This window comes from Pangasianodon hypophthalmus, chromosome 7 (genome assembly GCF_027358585.1).
Source record: "Pangasianodon hypophthalmus isolate fPanHyp1 chromosome 7, fPanHyp1.pri, whole genome shotgun sequence".
Classification (NCBI taxonomy): Eukaryota; Metazoa; Chordata; class Actinopteri; order Siluriformes; family Pangasiidae; genus Pangasianodon; species Pangasianodon hypophthalmus.
The window spans coordinates 24270982-24284648 of NC_069716.1; the positions used below are offsets into that span (position 1 = coordinate 24270982).

The 13667-nt window shown below is 36.5% G+C and overlaps 1 protein-coding gene across 7 annotated transcripts in view; it reads right to left on the reverse strand.

The window, feature by feature from the left end:
• The window catches only part of ndrg4 (NDRG family member 4), a 42134-nt gene that overhangs the window by 13785 nt on the left and 14682 nt on the right, over nucleotides 1-13667 (reverse strand). For 5 of the 7 annotated variants that reach the window (XM_034305779.2, XM_026946381.3, XM_026946379.3 and 2 more), the window contains 6 exons: nucleotides 10673-10711; nucleotides 4990-5095; nucleotides 2751-2871; nucleotides 2535-2597; nucleotides 621-681; nucleotides 253-396 (listed from right to left, as the gene is read on the reverse strand). In XM_034305779.2, coding sequence (XP_034161670.1) covers nucleotides 253-396; nucleotides 621-681; nucleotides 2535-2597; nucleotides 2751-2871; nucleotides 4990-5095; nucleotides 10673-10711 — 534 coding nt within the window. Of the gene's footprint in view, nucleotides 1-252; nucleotides 397-620; nucleotides 682-2534; nucleotides 2598-2750; nucleotides 2872-4989; nucleotides 5096-6640; nucleotides 6946-10672; nucleotides 10712-13667 lie in introns of those variants that run through there. The other 2 variants (XM_026946382.3, XM_026946383.3) reach the window with 2 other exon arrangements.

The window sequence follows — 13667 nt, forward strand, 5'->3', positions numbered from 1 at the left end:
TTTAACAGGTCGTAACCTCTAGTACTTTTGAGTGTAGTATTTTGTGAAGCACTTTTTGTAATTACATACTAGATACCACTAAAACTGTGCTTTTGTCTGCTTTCCCAGGGCAATTTTGCACTGCAGCTTCTGCTCACTGACATTAACATCTTATTGAATATTTAACAATTTGTAGACTCGATCGAGTCTAAATCAATGAACCAGCACATTCTTTGGCAGGTATTCAAATTTTCAGTTTGTATGTGTTTCCACCTGGCTGAAGAGGTGAGGTAGGACCATGTCAGGCAGCGTGCTGGTCAATCCAGATAGTTTGGAAGCAGCCCAGTCGATCCAACCTTTCCCGTTTGGGTCGATATTGAGCAGAACCAAACCCTCGACGAGGTCAGGAAAGATCAGCTAGAGAGAAAGAGAGAGAGAGAATTATGATGATGATGATGATGATGATGATGACGATGTTAAAGGCTAGTGTCACCATGATGCGCCTTTCTATTTCTTGCACACTATTAAATTAACTACTATATTACTGTCAGTCCCCTTGATGGGGTTAGGCGAATATAGGCTAGCTGAGTGAGAGTGAGAGAGAAAGAAAGAAAGAAAGAGAGGGAGGGAGCAACACTCACAGCAAACTTTGCGAGGATGTATGCACCAGCTCCTACTCCAATTCCCACAATGCTCTTAAATCTGGAGGTGGATTACAATAATAATATCATTAAATTAGACGATTAGACATATATTCACATGTAGTGCAATCATACACTAATTCTAAACCATACTAGTCTAAACATATTCACACACTGTAACCAATATTATTCTAACCATACTAACTCATTCTACCTATACTAATGTAACAATACTCACACTCTCTAACCAATATTAATCTAATTATACTAACTCATTCTACCTATACTAATCTAACAGTACTCCCACACTCTCTAACCAATATTAATCTAACCATACTAACTCATTCTACCCATACTAATCTAACAATACTCACATTCTATAACCATTATTAATCTAATTATACTAACTCATTCTACCCATACTAATCTAACAGTACTCCCACACTCTCTAACCAATATTAATCTAACTATACTAACTCATTCTACCTATACTAATCTAACAGTACTCTCACTCTCTAACCAATATTAATCTAACCATACTAACTCATTCTACCTATACTAATCTAACAATACTCACACTTTCTAACCAACATTAATCTAATTATACTAACTCATTCTACCCATACTAATCTAACAATACTCACACTCTCTAACCAATATTAATCTAACCATACTAACTCATTCTACCTATACTAATCTAACAATACTCACACTTTCTAACCAACATTAATCTAATTATACTAACTCATTCTACCCATACTAATCTAACAGTACTCTCACTCTCTAACCAATATTAATCTAATTATACTAACTCATTCTACCCATACTAATCTAACAGTACTCTCACTCTCTAACCAATATTAATCTAACCATACTAACTCATTCTACCTATACCAATCTAACAATACTCACACTTTCTAACCAACATTAATCTAATTATACTAACTCATTCTACCTATACTAATCTAACAGTACTCTCACTCTCTAACCAATATTAATCTAATTATACTAATTCATTCTACCCATACTAATCTAACAGTACTCACACTCTCTAACCAATATTAATCAAATTATACTAACTCATTCTACCCATACTAATCAAACAGTACTCCCACACTCTATAACCAATATTAATCTAATTATACTAATTCATTCTACCTATACCAATCTAACAATACTCACACTTTCTAACCAACATTAATCTAATTATACTAATTCATTCTACCCATACTAATCTAACAGTACTCTCACTCTCTAACCAATACTAATCTAATTATACTAACTCATTCTACCCATACTAATCTAACAGTACTCCCACACTCTAACCAATATTAATCTAATTATACTAACTCATTCTACCCACACTAATCTAACAGTACTCACACTCTCTAACCAATATTAATCTAATTATACTAACTCATTCTACCCATACTAATCTAACAGTACTCCCACACTCTAACCAGTATTAATCCAAACATACTGACTCATTCTACCCATCCAATGTAACAATACTCACACACTCTAACCAATATTGATCACACCATACTCACCCATTCTAACCATACTACCTGACTGATGCTGACTCACTCTAAAACATACTAATCTAACAATACTCACCCATACTGATCAATCCATGATCTAACAATAACCATTCACTCTAAGTGTAACTATACTAACTCATTTTAAACTAATGGTTCTAATTTCTACCCTAAATTACACTACTCTAACTGTGCTCACACATGCTAATCTATTTTAATCTAACTATACTCATTTATTCTAAACCATATTAATCTAACAATACTGACACCCCCTAATCCATATTAATCTAACCACACTCACACAGTCTAACTAATACTGCTCTAGTCATACTCACACTCTCGAATCCATAGTAATCTAACCATACTCCTTCCTTACCCAAAGTGCTGCACCACGCTGGGCAGCATACCTGCCAGTTGGTCCATGGTGGGGTACTGGTACCTTCAAATAGATGGGCAAAGGGAATCAGAATGAATGCAATAAAGTGTGTGTGTGTGTTGTTTATTCCTGTGTATTTATGTATTCATTTCTGTATGGGTTTTGTACCTGTGTAAAGGTGCAAAATATGTGATATGTATTAGTGCAGATGTTTACCCTGCTGGCATCTGAGGGGCTCCGACTTGTTGGCCGGGAGCATCGATGTGGCAAACCACAAAGTGTTTAGTGATCTCCTGCATGTCCTCATTATGAAATAGAGTGTTGAAGCACAGCTTATCTGAGAGAAAGAGAAAGGTGTAAATTAGATTTTGAGTCAGATGGCTGGAGAGTGACCTCGGCTGTTCTTTAAGCACTCGAACATTGCAGAAATGTGTATGTGTGTATGTTTATATAGGTGTCCAGTCTAATGTCATGAAGTGAGGTTTACAGTACCCCTGAACTGAAAAAAACGATTTTTAAAAAATCCACTTCTCTTGATTGACTGATTCCAAGTATATAGACTGGTGTTTGGGTCAATTTTTTTTAAAACATGTATTCACATTTAAACCATTTCTTTTTCAAATCATCTGTAAAAATTTAAAATCTGTAAAAATTCCTAATTGAATATTCATAGAGTCTTTTTCATAGTATTCATAGTGTTTTATATGATTGGAAAGCTGCAAAGATGTCCCTCCTAGTCAATTGAGTAATTAAAAACATATTAAAAAATGTATTTGATTATTTTAATAATGTAAAATAATATGCTTTCGGGGTAATTCAGGAAGCCAGCAGTGGTTATCTAACAGTCCTGAACAGACCCTTAACCACTGTTCCACATTTTAGCACAATAACACAGTTTATTCAAGCGGCACACAACAAATTGTATTTAACCAAGAAGAAACTTGACACTTTTACTGAGACTAACAAATGTCTTCATACCTTATCTGGGACACACACTGACTACAAGTTGAATACTCATAAAATCACAGCATGAGTCATCTTTTTGCCCCGCTTCCTGACCTATTTCTCCCTTTATTCTTCATCTTCCCCTGCACTTTCTCTTCCACTCCCCCTCCTTTTCCTTATCTCCCTCTCTCACTCTGTTTCTTTCCTCTTATTGACCTTTCTGTCTCTCTCTTTGTCTGAGTCACGTCTCGCTTCAGGGTTCACTGTGCATGCTAATGAGCAAGCAAGGTCAGATGGATGGAGAGGTGAAGGAAGAGAGAGGTACATGGAGTACAGAGAAGAAATATAAACAAACTCTCTCTTTCTCTGTCTCGCCATTGCTAGGCAACAGGGAAATGTGCACACTGAGCTTAAGCTTGCTACTGATGTATAGATAGTGTATTGGTTGTGGAAACAAGACAAAATGGTTGGAAATCTAAACATTTTCCTCAGCTGTGTTGGTTAATTATTAAGAAAATATTTCATATGACTAAAAGAACCTGGTAATTACACACTGATCACAAATCATAACCATGAAAGTGGACCATTAATATGAATTTTTTTTTTTGTTAACATTGTAAACACAAGACCATACAACCATCATAGTGTCTTTAACATATTAGCATCTATAGATGATTAAAAGGCAATGGATGGATGGACAATGGATGGATTTAGGAAGGAGTGAAAGGATGGATTATGAAAAGGAGGGATAAGATGCTGTGTGGATTCCGCAGTATCACTCCCTTTTTCCTCCCCCTCCTCCCCTCTCTCTCTCTCTCTCTCTCTCTCTGCCTCTCTGTGTAGATGAATGGAAGCAGGAAATGGATTCTCTTGGACAGATGGATGCTACTGTGGCATTTAGTTTCACAGCTGACCATTTTTTTTGTCCGGACCCCACCCCCAATACAGAGAGAGAGAGAGAGAGAGAGAGAGAGAGAGAGAGAGTGACCTTTGGAAAAACACCATAGGTTTAAATGATGTGTAACAATGTGTGTTACGCATCATTTAAATGCTGCATAACTGTGTGTGTTCATCCTGATATTAAACACTGTGGAGGTTAAATTAAAAGGTTTGTCAGCACGCCTTGCAAATCAGATTATCCAGAAATCCATTCAGAACAATAAACCTAACTTTAATGTAGAACAGAGATTTCATCATGATTTCCGATGATTATTTATAACCTTTCTGATATATACAATAGGAGATATTGTATATTTTAGGAAGAAAAAAGCCAACATGATCCAAATGCCATTTAAAAGTGTTTATTGAATGGATGGACAGATGGATGGATACATGGATGAGTGGATGGATGAGGAGAGATACAGACAGACATGTATGGTGGTAAATATGTTTTGAATAAATTTAAAAGTTTGTATGATGTATTGTAATGGCCATCTGTTTCTCATTGGTCACAAAAACCAGAGAATTCTGATGATTTTTCATGAATGAATAACAGATTCACAGTACTCACGATTGAGTCCCACATCGTGGTAGGTGAGTATCGCAGGCTTGTTGCCCTTTGGAGCCCCGCGGATCACCACATGTAGCATCCCATAGGGAGTCTCAATGTCATGTTCCTAACACACACACACACACACAATTTAAATAGCACAAAGTGTATCTTATTAATTGTAAAATATCTCATTATTCCATGCTCATATATATTCATATATATATATAACACCCAACCCCACAAAATGGAGTAACTATGGAGTGTGAAGGCACTGCTATTAAGAATTCTGAAATAAATGTACCTTGTACAACAACTGTAAATGCTATAGATTCTTTTGAGACTATATCATAAATCAATATGACTAAATACCTAACAAAACTAGCTAGCTAAAATGAGAAAATATGCCAAAATAAAGGTAGCTAGCTAATGTTTGATTCATTAATGTGATCACTTTGTATAACTAGTGATATCTCTATGATTATCTACATATAATCAGGAATTATTCAGGTATTTAGAGAATACCTGAGCTGGCCAAGCTTTATTTTTATTATTATTATTATTATTATTATTATTATTATTAGCAGTAGTAGTAGTAATAGTAATTTATACAGACTGGTTTAGAGCTGTGTGCTTATACAATGATATAAATTATTATATTTTAACAACCCTAATATTGTATGCCATACCATAAAATTTTCATTTCATTCCTGCCCATGATTATAGTAAAGGTCCTTAAAGTCCATGTTCTCAGCCTTATCATTTTCTCACAATCCCTGAAGCTATTTGTTCTTTACGGCTCAAGGTCATAGATTTGTCTCCGAGTATAGATCTGTAAATGACTCATTCTACACATGTACACACACATTCAAACACACTGACATGTGGTTTTCCTTGGGAAAATTCACTGGGTAAATATAAAGATAAACAGCCATGCATCCTCGATCACTGAACACTCCCTGACGCATACCGTCGGCTGATGCATACGTGAGTATGTGTGTGTCCTGTGGGAATGCACACCAATGACTCTGCACCTGCACTGCCACCTTGCCTAGATGTCATAGCACAGATTTTATCCCCAGCAAATATCACAGACATGACACATGCTCATATCTAACATAGAGGTGTGTATGAAATTGAAAAGTCAGTGATGATTGTGTCTTTTGTCAGTTTTCAGCTGTATTGTTGTAGACATGAAGTAACAGCAGCTTGCTGTTGTGAAATGCAGCCATTGCACTACTTTATTTCTCAATAATACCACCATGGCAATATTATATTGCAGTGCATATTGCAGTGTTATTATATATTGCTTCATTAATATGGATTTCTGTATGTTTATACATTGCTGTGTTCTTATATATTTCAGTATAATTATATATTGCTGTATAACTATATACTGTATTTATGTACTCTATCATCTATATCTATTTATATGTTTTTTAAAATAATATTTCTGTTTTTAATACCCCCACTCTCAACATCAATCTCAGGAAGTTGCAATTTCAGTTTTTTTTCAATAATCACATTAATTCTAATTCGAAACACCTAAACACACACAGACATGCAAAGAAAAACAAAAACACAGGTTCAGTTCCTTAATTTTACAATAAGGCCACACGACCAAACACTGACTTCCAACATTCCCTCACACACTCAGTCCAATAGCACTCACCCCATCCCAACACTCAGGCATGGCTGCTAAAGAGGAGGATGAGGATGCAGAAGAGGAAGACTGAGAAGAGGAGTCGGAATTAGATGAGTCAGCAGCCGGTGGCCCTTTCCGTTTACTCAGATTAGGATCCAGACAGCAAGAGGATGCAGAGATGTTTCTGTTGCTACGGTGCTTTTCTCTTTCTCTCCTCTCCTCCTTCTGCACTCATCTTCCTCTGCCCCGCCTTTACAGTACAACTCAGCCTCCTACTGGCTGAAGGTTGTACACGATTGGCTGGTTTTTCTGTCACTTTTACAAAGCCTGTTGTCATCCTACATTTTCTCCTCTGCAGCATTTCTGGGTCATGGATGGTGAACATGGTCCCATCCTAATTCACCATCCCCCCTCCCCTCAATCCCTCCCCCCATTTACTGGCTGAATCTCTTCAGATCTGGTGCGAACTGGTCACAAGCGCTTCATACGTGACCATTACAGCAGCAGTAAATAATATACAATACACCAGCCATAACAGTGATAATAAATATCAGTAAAATAATAATACATTTATATAAAATAAACATACATTTATATATAAATCACTACAAATCTGGTTCATGATTTGGATTTGTACAATAAATGGCTTGCGATTGTTTTCACTCTGTACAATAAATGTCGTGCACATTACCAGGTTGGAGTGACAGGTACCAGGTTTCTGCCTTAATGTGACACAGGTCTGATTTTTATCAGAACTGATTTTTTTGTGTGGACACAAAAATCTTTTTTAAAACAGATGTGAGCCACTTTTCTATGTGATCCTGTGACCATGCACCATGAATGAGAACGGTCAGATTGGAAATCGTGTGGCTTTTTTCCAACACACTTTGCGCAGGTGCTATCACTATCACCATCCAGTGTTAGCAGGGTAGCAAAACAAAAATAGAGGACAACAACAGCAGTGACTATATTCAGTAGAAGGATGGGAAAATTTATGATTTACTTGATATTGGGGGAATCGATTAAAGCAAAACTAGAAAGAACCTGAAGGAATACCAAGTACTGGTCGAAACAGTTGCCCAAGAAATCGTTTTAGGGGACAGGGGCATTCACATTAAAGACAGATATGGGTCACTTGTTGTAACGAATGTGAACCACAAAGATCTGATCTAAGCAAAAAAAATCTGAATTAGGAAAGAAGCTCTCAAAGTTCTCTATATTAGTGCTACACCAGTGTTGCAAGTTGCATATGTTCTTAATAAACATGGCCAAGGTTGACCTACTTTCACACAAAGAGGCAATTTGACTGACTTGGCAGAGACCAAGCTCAAATTTGTTCCCATAGCCCATGATTATTTGATTTATTCGCCACTAAGTGCTTCTCACAACACATTCTAATAACAACGGTATCCTACGAATTTTTACTTGATCCAATGACTATGCGTTGCTCAGAAACGTTTATTGTGTTGCAGTGTCCAAAATGTTTGAATACACAGACATGCAGAGAACCAATCACACTGCAACCTTAAAGATCATGATGGTTGTGCCAAGAAAAGTGTACAAAAGTGTACAAAAGTGTACAAAAGATGTTCTGAGAATAATAATTAAAATAATAATTAACCAGTAAGATAAATCCAATGTGTTAATCAGGCTACCTTAGAGGTGCTGAAGAATGGGAAAACAATTTATTAAAAATATTTATATCACATTCAGAAAGAGAGATGCAAATTGTTGAACTAATATTATTTTGTGGGGTTTTTTCCCACTATTAACACCTTAATATATACTATTAATATATACTTAATATATACCATGTTGTTAACATGTATGAAATCTAACACACTAAATGACTTGTCACTATAATTTAAATTTCTTTGTCTTCTTCATTTAGTCCTAGGAGTATGTAAGCGTATGCACTCAGCTGTAGCTAACATGGCACCTCATGGACATACTGTATGTGTGTTATATAAACATCAGTGAGAGACTGAGCATGTTTTTCTGTGTGCTGAAATGTCTCTCTAACATGGAGACCAAAGCCAGCTTTTGCTCACTGTTTTAATTAAAGGCTTTAAATAACAATTATTACTTTTCTCCTCTCAAGGTGTCTCTGAGGAGAAAGGCTGAGAAGAAGAAGTGGGAAAGAGACACACAAGTGCTGATGTGTTTATTAGGGGGCAATTGGAGAATCATGGACAAGGTTCACAGCAGGAGCCAAAAAGCAAGCAGACCGGCTGAGTAGAGGTAAATCTGTGTGTGCGTTTACATTTACACTAATATTGTGATAGTGGAGGCTCACTGGTTAAGGGATTGGGCTACTGATCTGAAGGTTGTGTGCACCACCAAGCCATAACTGTTGAGTCCTTCAAGTGCTCAGTTGTATCAACTGTAAGCCACTTTGGATAAAAAGCATCAGCCAAATGCAGTGGAAATTGGAAAATTTCTTCGGCTTTCTTCCAGCATGTTGGTTCCTCTGCCTTCCTGCAAACAGTTCTGAATAATGCCTATAGTCTAAATAGCAGCTTCAGACAGCTATCTAGTATACCTTGTATGGTAGTGTAGTCAACCAGGGACCACTCTAGCTCTAAACATCTTGATCACCTCAGTGATCTAGCTCCATAATTGTAACCATGTTTTCAGTTGTGCACTGCCCAAGTGTTCCAGCTTTCTCCTAATCTGAGTGCATCTCTCTGAACTACTGTACTGTAGTTTCCTGAAAAACAAGTAATACAAGAATAAGTATATGTGTATAGTATACTGAATGTACTGTATATACAAATGTATATACAAATTCCTGTCAAGTACACTGAGGAATATTTATACTGGGTGTCCCGAAAGTCTCCGAAGTTCATACATAGGGGAAATTAACACTTTTTAGTGAAATGTCTTCCAAAATTTTGCGTGCTTAGCTTATATTCTATATTTTTTTCAGACAGCCTTTATGAATTCCTTTGACAAAAGAAGAACGTATTGGAATCGTTCTCATGGCTGGATCGGGAAGCTTTCACAAGGTTGCGATGGACTTTAACAGGAAACATGGCAAGCACATCACACACGACGCTGTTGCCAAACTTATTAACAAATTCAAAAAGACTGAAAATGTTGCAGACCAGCCGAGAAGTGGACGTCCACGAACATCCACTGACGAAGGCACAACCAACGAGGTGTTGGCATACACAGTCCCCTATGCATCAGTTAGATACATAGTGATCAGTTAGATGGCTGAATTGATCCATCTGCCATAGAACATCATTCTTGTATTTTCTATAACCACTAGAAGGCTCTCTAGACCTGTTTATCAACCTTGCAGCTCTGTAGAGAGCATGCTAGTCTGTCCTTAGCTGATGGCAGATTGATTCAGTGACATTCATTTTATTTTGTCATTTAATCTTTCCTCCTTTTCCTGCTTAGAATAGATTTGAAATAAAATCATAATTGAAACCATCGATTTTCAGACGTCGTTTAAATGTGGCACTACTGTTTTCAGTGCATGTGATATGTAGATACTGTTTAAATAAAGTATTACCCTATGTTCTTTATGTGATACTACACACATGCTGATTCTTTTGATGTACAGCACTGCATTTTAAGTAGCTGTATCACCGTCATCCTGGAAGCTTGATATCTGATCCCGCTGTGCATGTATATGGATTGAATGACAAGACAAATTGACCTTGTCTCACTGTGATGCTAGTCACAGTGATTCAGCTATACACGTATCCCTCGTAGTTTGCCTTTTTGCTCTATTTCTCATACACAAATCATGGGAGAGATAACTACTCTATGCATAATTAAATACATCTGAGCTCCTGCTTCTGGGATCTCTGGATCAATAGCTCTGGCCACAAAACACTGGGTCTCCATTTTCAGTCTCAGACCCCAATAAAGTAGCTGCATATTCACCACCCATGCACACTCCATTTTGTTTCCATTAATTTCATTCTAACTGATCAGTAACCACATAAAACCTTGATTTATCATTGGTTACTTATTTTAAAGCATATTGCTGCTAATTATTATTTAGGAATTACGCTTTAAACTACTAGAAAATATTTCCAGTACCTTCCAGTCTCCTACGGGCATGAAGCTCTCACAGTTCTCCTGCAAAACACGAACATACATGCAGTCAGAACCACTGGAATAACTACACAAAAGTACAAAAACACAATTTGCATAACTGGAGCTGCTTGATAGAGCTAATTGGATGGCTACGATCAATGTAAAATATTTTCTACATGAAGGGAAATGCTTGTCCTTTCCGGCTGATCGGAGATGCACAGGACTTTTTCTTCTCTTGAATACACTGTAATACAGATGACTAAAGAGGCTAAAAAGGACAGAATGAAAACAAGAACCGGCTAGCATTACACAAATCATGATAACTGGTTCTCATTTGTTTTCATTCTTCAAGTGGATCATGGATCAATTCCTGCACACCAGTGTAAAGAAGCAGAGAGATTAATGTGTGTAAGTGGACATCCTAAAACAACACACGGCAAGGTTTACACAAGTGAAAAGGGTTAGCTTAGGTGTAGACATCAAAGTATGCACAGTGCCGTATTCAGAGCTGGGTTACGCATGTAGTGAGGATTTATACGGAAATTGTGCACATCAATTCTCAGAACTCAGACTATCCAGAATGTATGGTCTTAAGCGTGTTTTTCTTGTGCAATATCAGCTCAAGCAAGGTGCAATATCAAATCAAGTGCTACTGTCTGTCAGTTTGAAATTTTTGTTTTGGTTTATAAAAAATACACTCAAAAAACCTATGGAATGCTAGGTCAGCTTATCCTTCAAACTGTGGGCATGTTTTCTTACAGTAAAACAAGTGTTATTTTATAATCTGCCAAATAATGGGGTTGGCAATATACTAGACACCTATTAGATTTATTGCAGTGCTTGCTATCGTCTCATTCATATATCATCGTATTAGTGTTTTTTATTTTTCCTTTTTAAATTGAGTGTTATTGTTTTTATGTGCAAATTTCCCTGTATAAATATTGACATAACTGTTGGACTTCCGTCGCCAACTCTGAATATGGCCTTGCAAGAATTCAAAAGCAAAAAATGTTGTTATTTGAAACTGCAAAGATGCTGAAAATATAATACAAATACAATTAATTAAGACAAATATTAAAAAAGAAAACTGTACAAGAACAATGTCTAAGCATGCATATCATTTAAAAAACTGCATAGTGATATGCAAGGTATTATTTATCATTTAAATGATAAATAATAGATTAAACACATATGCAAGTGGAGTGTTTGAAGGAAGGGTCACCCGTCCACCCGTCTTGAATCAGTGGTCAGAAGTCACCTATCCGTGTGAAGTAATACTGAATTGGGTTAACACTATATCACCAGGGCCTGGTGTATCTTTAAAATTGCATTCAAAATCATGTATGCTGTTTGCCAGTTAATGGTGTTTCGAGTTTAGCTTTACCTTAAGATTTACAAATTCCTTTAATTAACCATAGAACTGTGAAACATGTGGCCCTGGGAACATAGATACTCTCCCTGCTGAACAGTTAAGAGAGATATGTTAGTAAAGTATTAGTAATAGTACCACAACAACTGTTGCAAGATTATAGAGCAAGCTCTGGAAAAAAATAAACTTACCATCACTGGGTTTAACATCATTTTGGACACAGTGTGTATGTTGGGAGAGTGAGCCAATCTGGCTTGTGAGGGATAGAGAGACAAACGAGAGCTTGCAGTTGCATTCAGACTAGCGGGTTTCAGGGATTCACCAAAATAAAGCCTGGGACTGTGGTTGTGTGATTATGGGCTACTTTGGCCTGTGGTTAAACATGATGCAGATTTAATGCCACCACTGACAAAGCACTTAGTACAAGCCACAACACTGAGCGTGAACAAATCCAATGACACACAGAGTGATCAGTCATCTGCAAAGCGTGTGCTAACTGACACGCTAATGTGAGTCAAGCGCCTTGTTCCAATAGTGTTTTAACACACCCTCATCGACTTCCCTTCATGACTCAGAAGTGTGTACTACCTAGGTGAGCGTCCAGCTGCAGCGAGCAGACAAGTTTTTTTTCTCTCTCTCTGTATGAGTCTGTATAGAGTCATACTGTCTTGTTAACAAGCTAGCTTGTCATCTGTGGATGAAATGGTTGGCTACGTTTTAAAACAGAGCTATTTTTTTAATATGAAATATTTTATCTCTGTTCATGCTTATAAACAACCAGAAGTCAGCAGTAACAAAGTACTTAAGTCTAGTTTTTTAAATATCTATACTTGACTTGAGTTTTTCATTCACCTAAGGCTTTTGACTTTTAATTATTTCAAAAGAAAAATCTCTATTTTCTACTCACTACATTTTCAAACATCACTACATCTCTCTATAATCATACACAGTGGCCTTTTCAGCATCAGACAGATTCAAGGATTTAACAAATGTGAAAATCAGTGTGCGATTTGAGGCAGATGTCTTTTCTTTCTTGTATATTTACTTTCATACTTTAAGTAAATTTAAGGGTTTATACTTTTAGATTTTAATTCGAGTGAAGAATTTGAAGCTGGCTTTTACTTGAATAAAGAATTTGGCTGCTTTACCACCTCTGTAAGCCATTTCCATTCTTTTCTGTTTGGAAAAGGAAACTGAAAAATGTTAATCTAATCAATTTCAGTTATGTATTGGAACAGCCCTTAAAATAAAATAGGAATTGTTTTTCTCCCAAAAGGAAATTATGTTGGGAAGTCGACAAGAACACATTACACACAGTACTGGAATGCAGGGAACCACTCACATGTGATAAATCTTTGATCATCTTGTCCCGTCTACAGCCTCCTGACCTAACATGACTGAAGTGATTTATAAATGTATTATGATGAATTGATAAACGTGACGGTTTACAAACCTGTGCACTGAAGTGATTATTGCCTTCAAGCAGCGATTACATAATCTTTATCAATTTATGTAATCAGCAATTACATGAATTGATATCTACTACCTAAAAAAGACATATTTATAAATTGGTAACACTTTATTATAAGGTCCACAATAAACAATATATTAATACTTAACTAATAATAC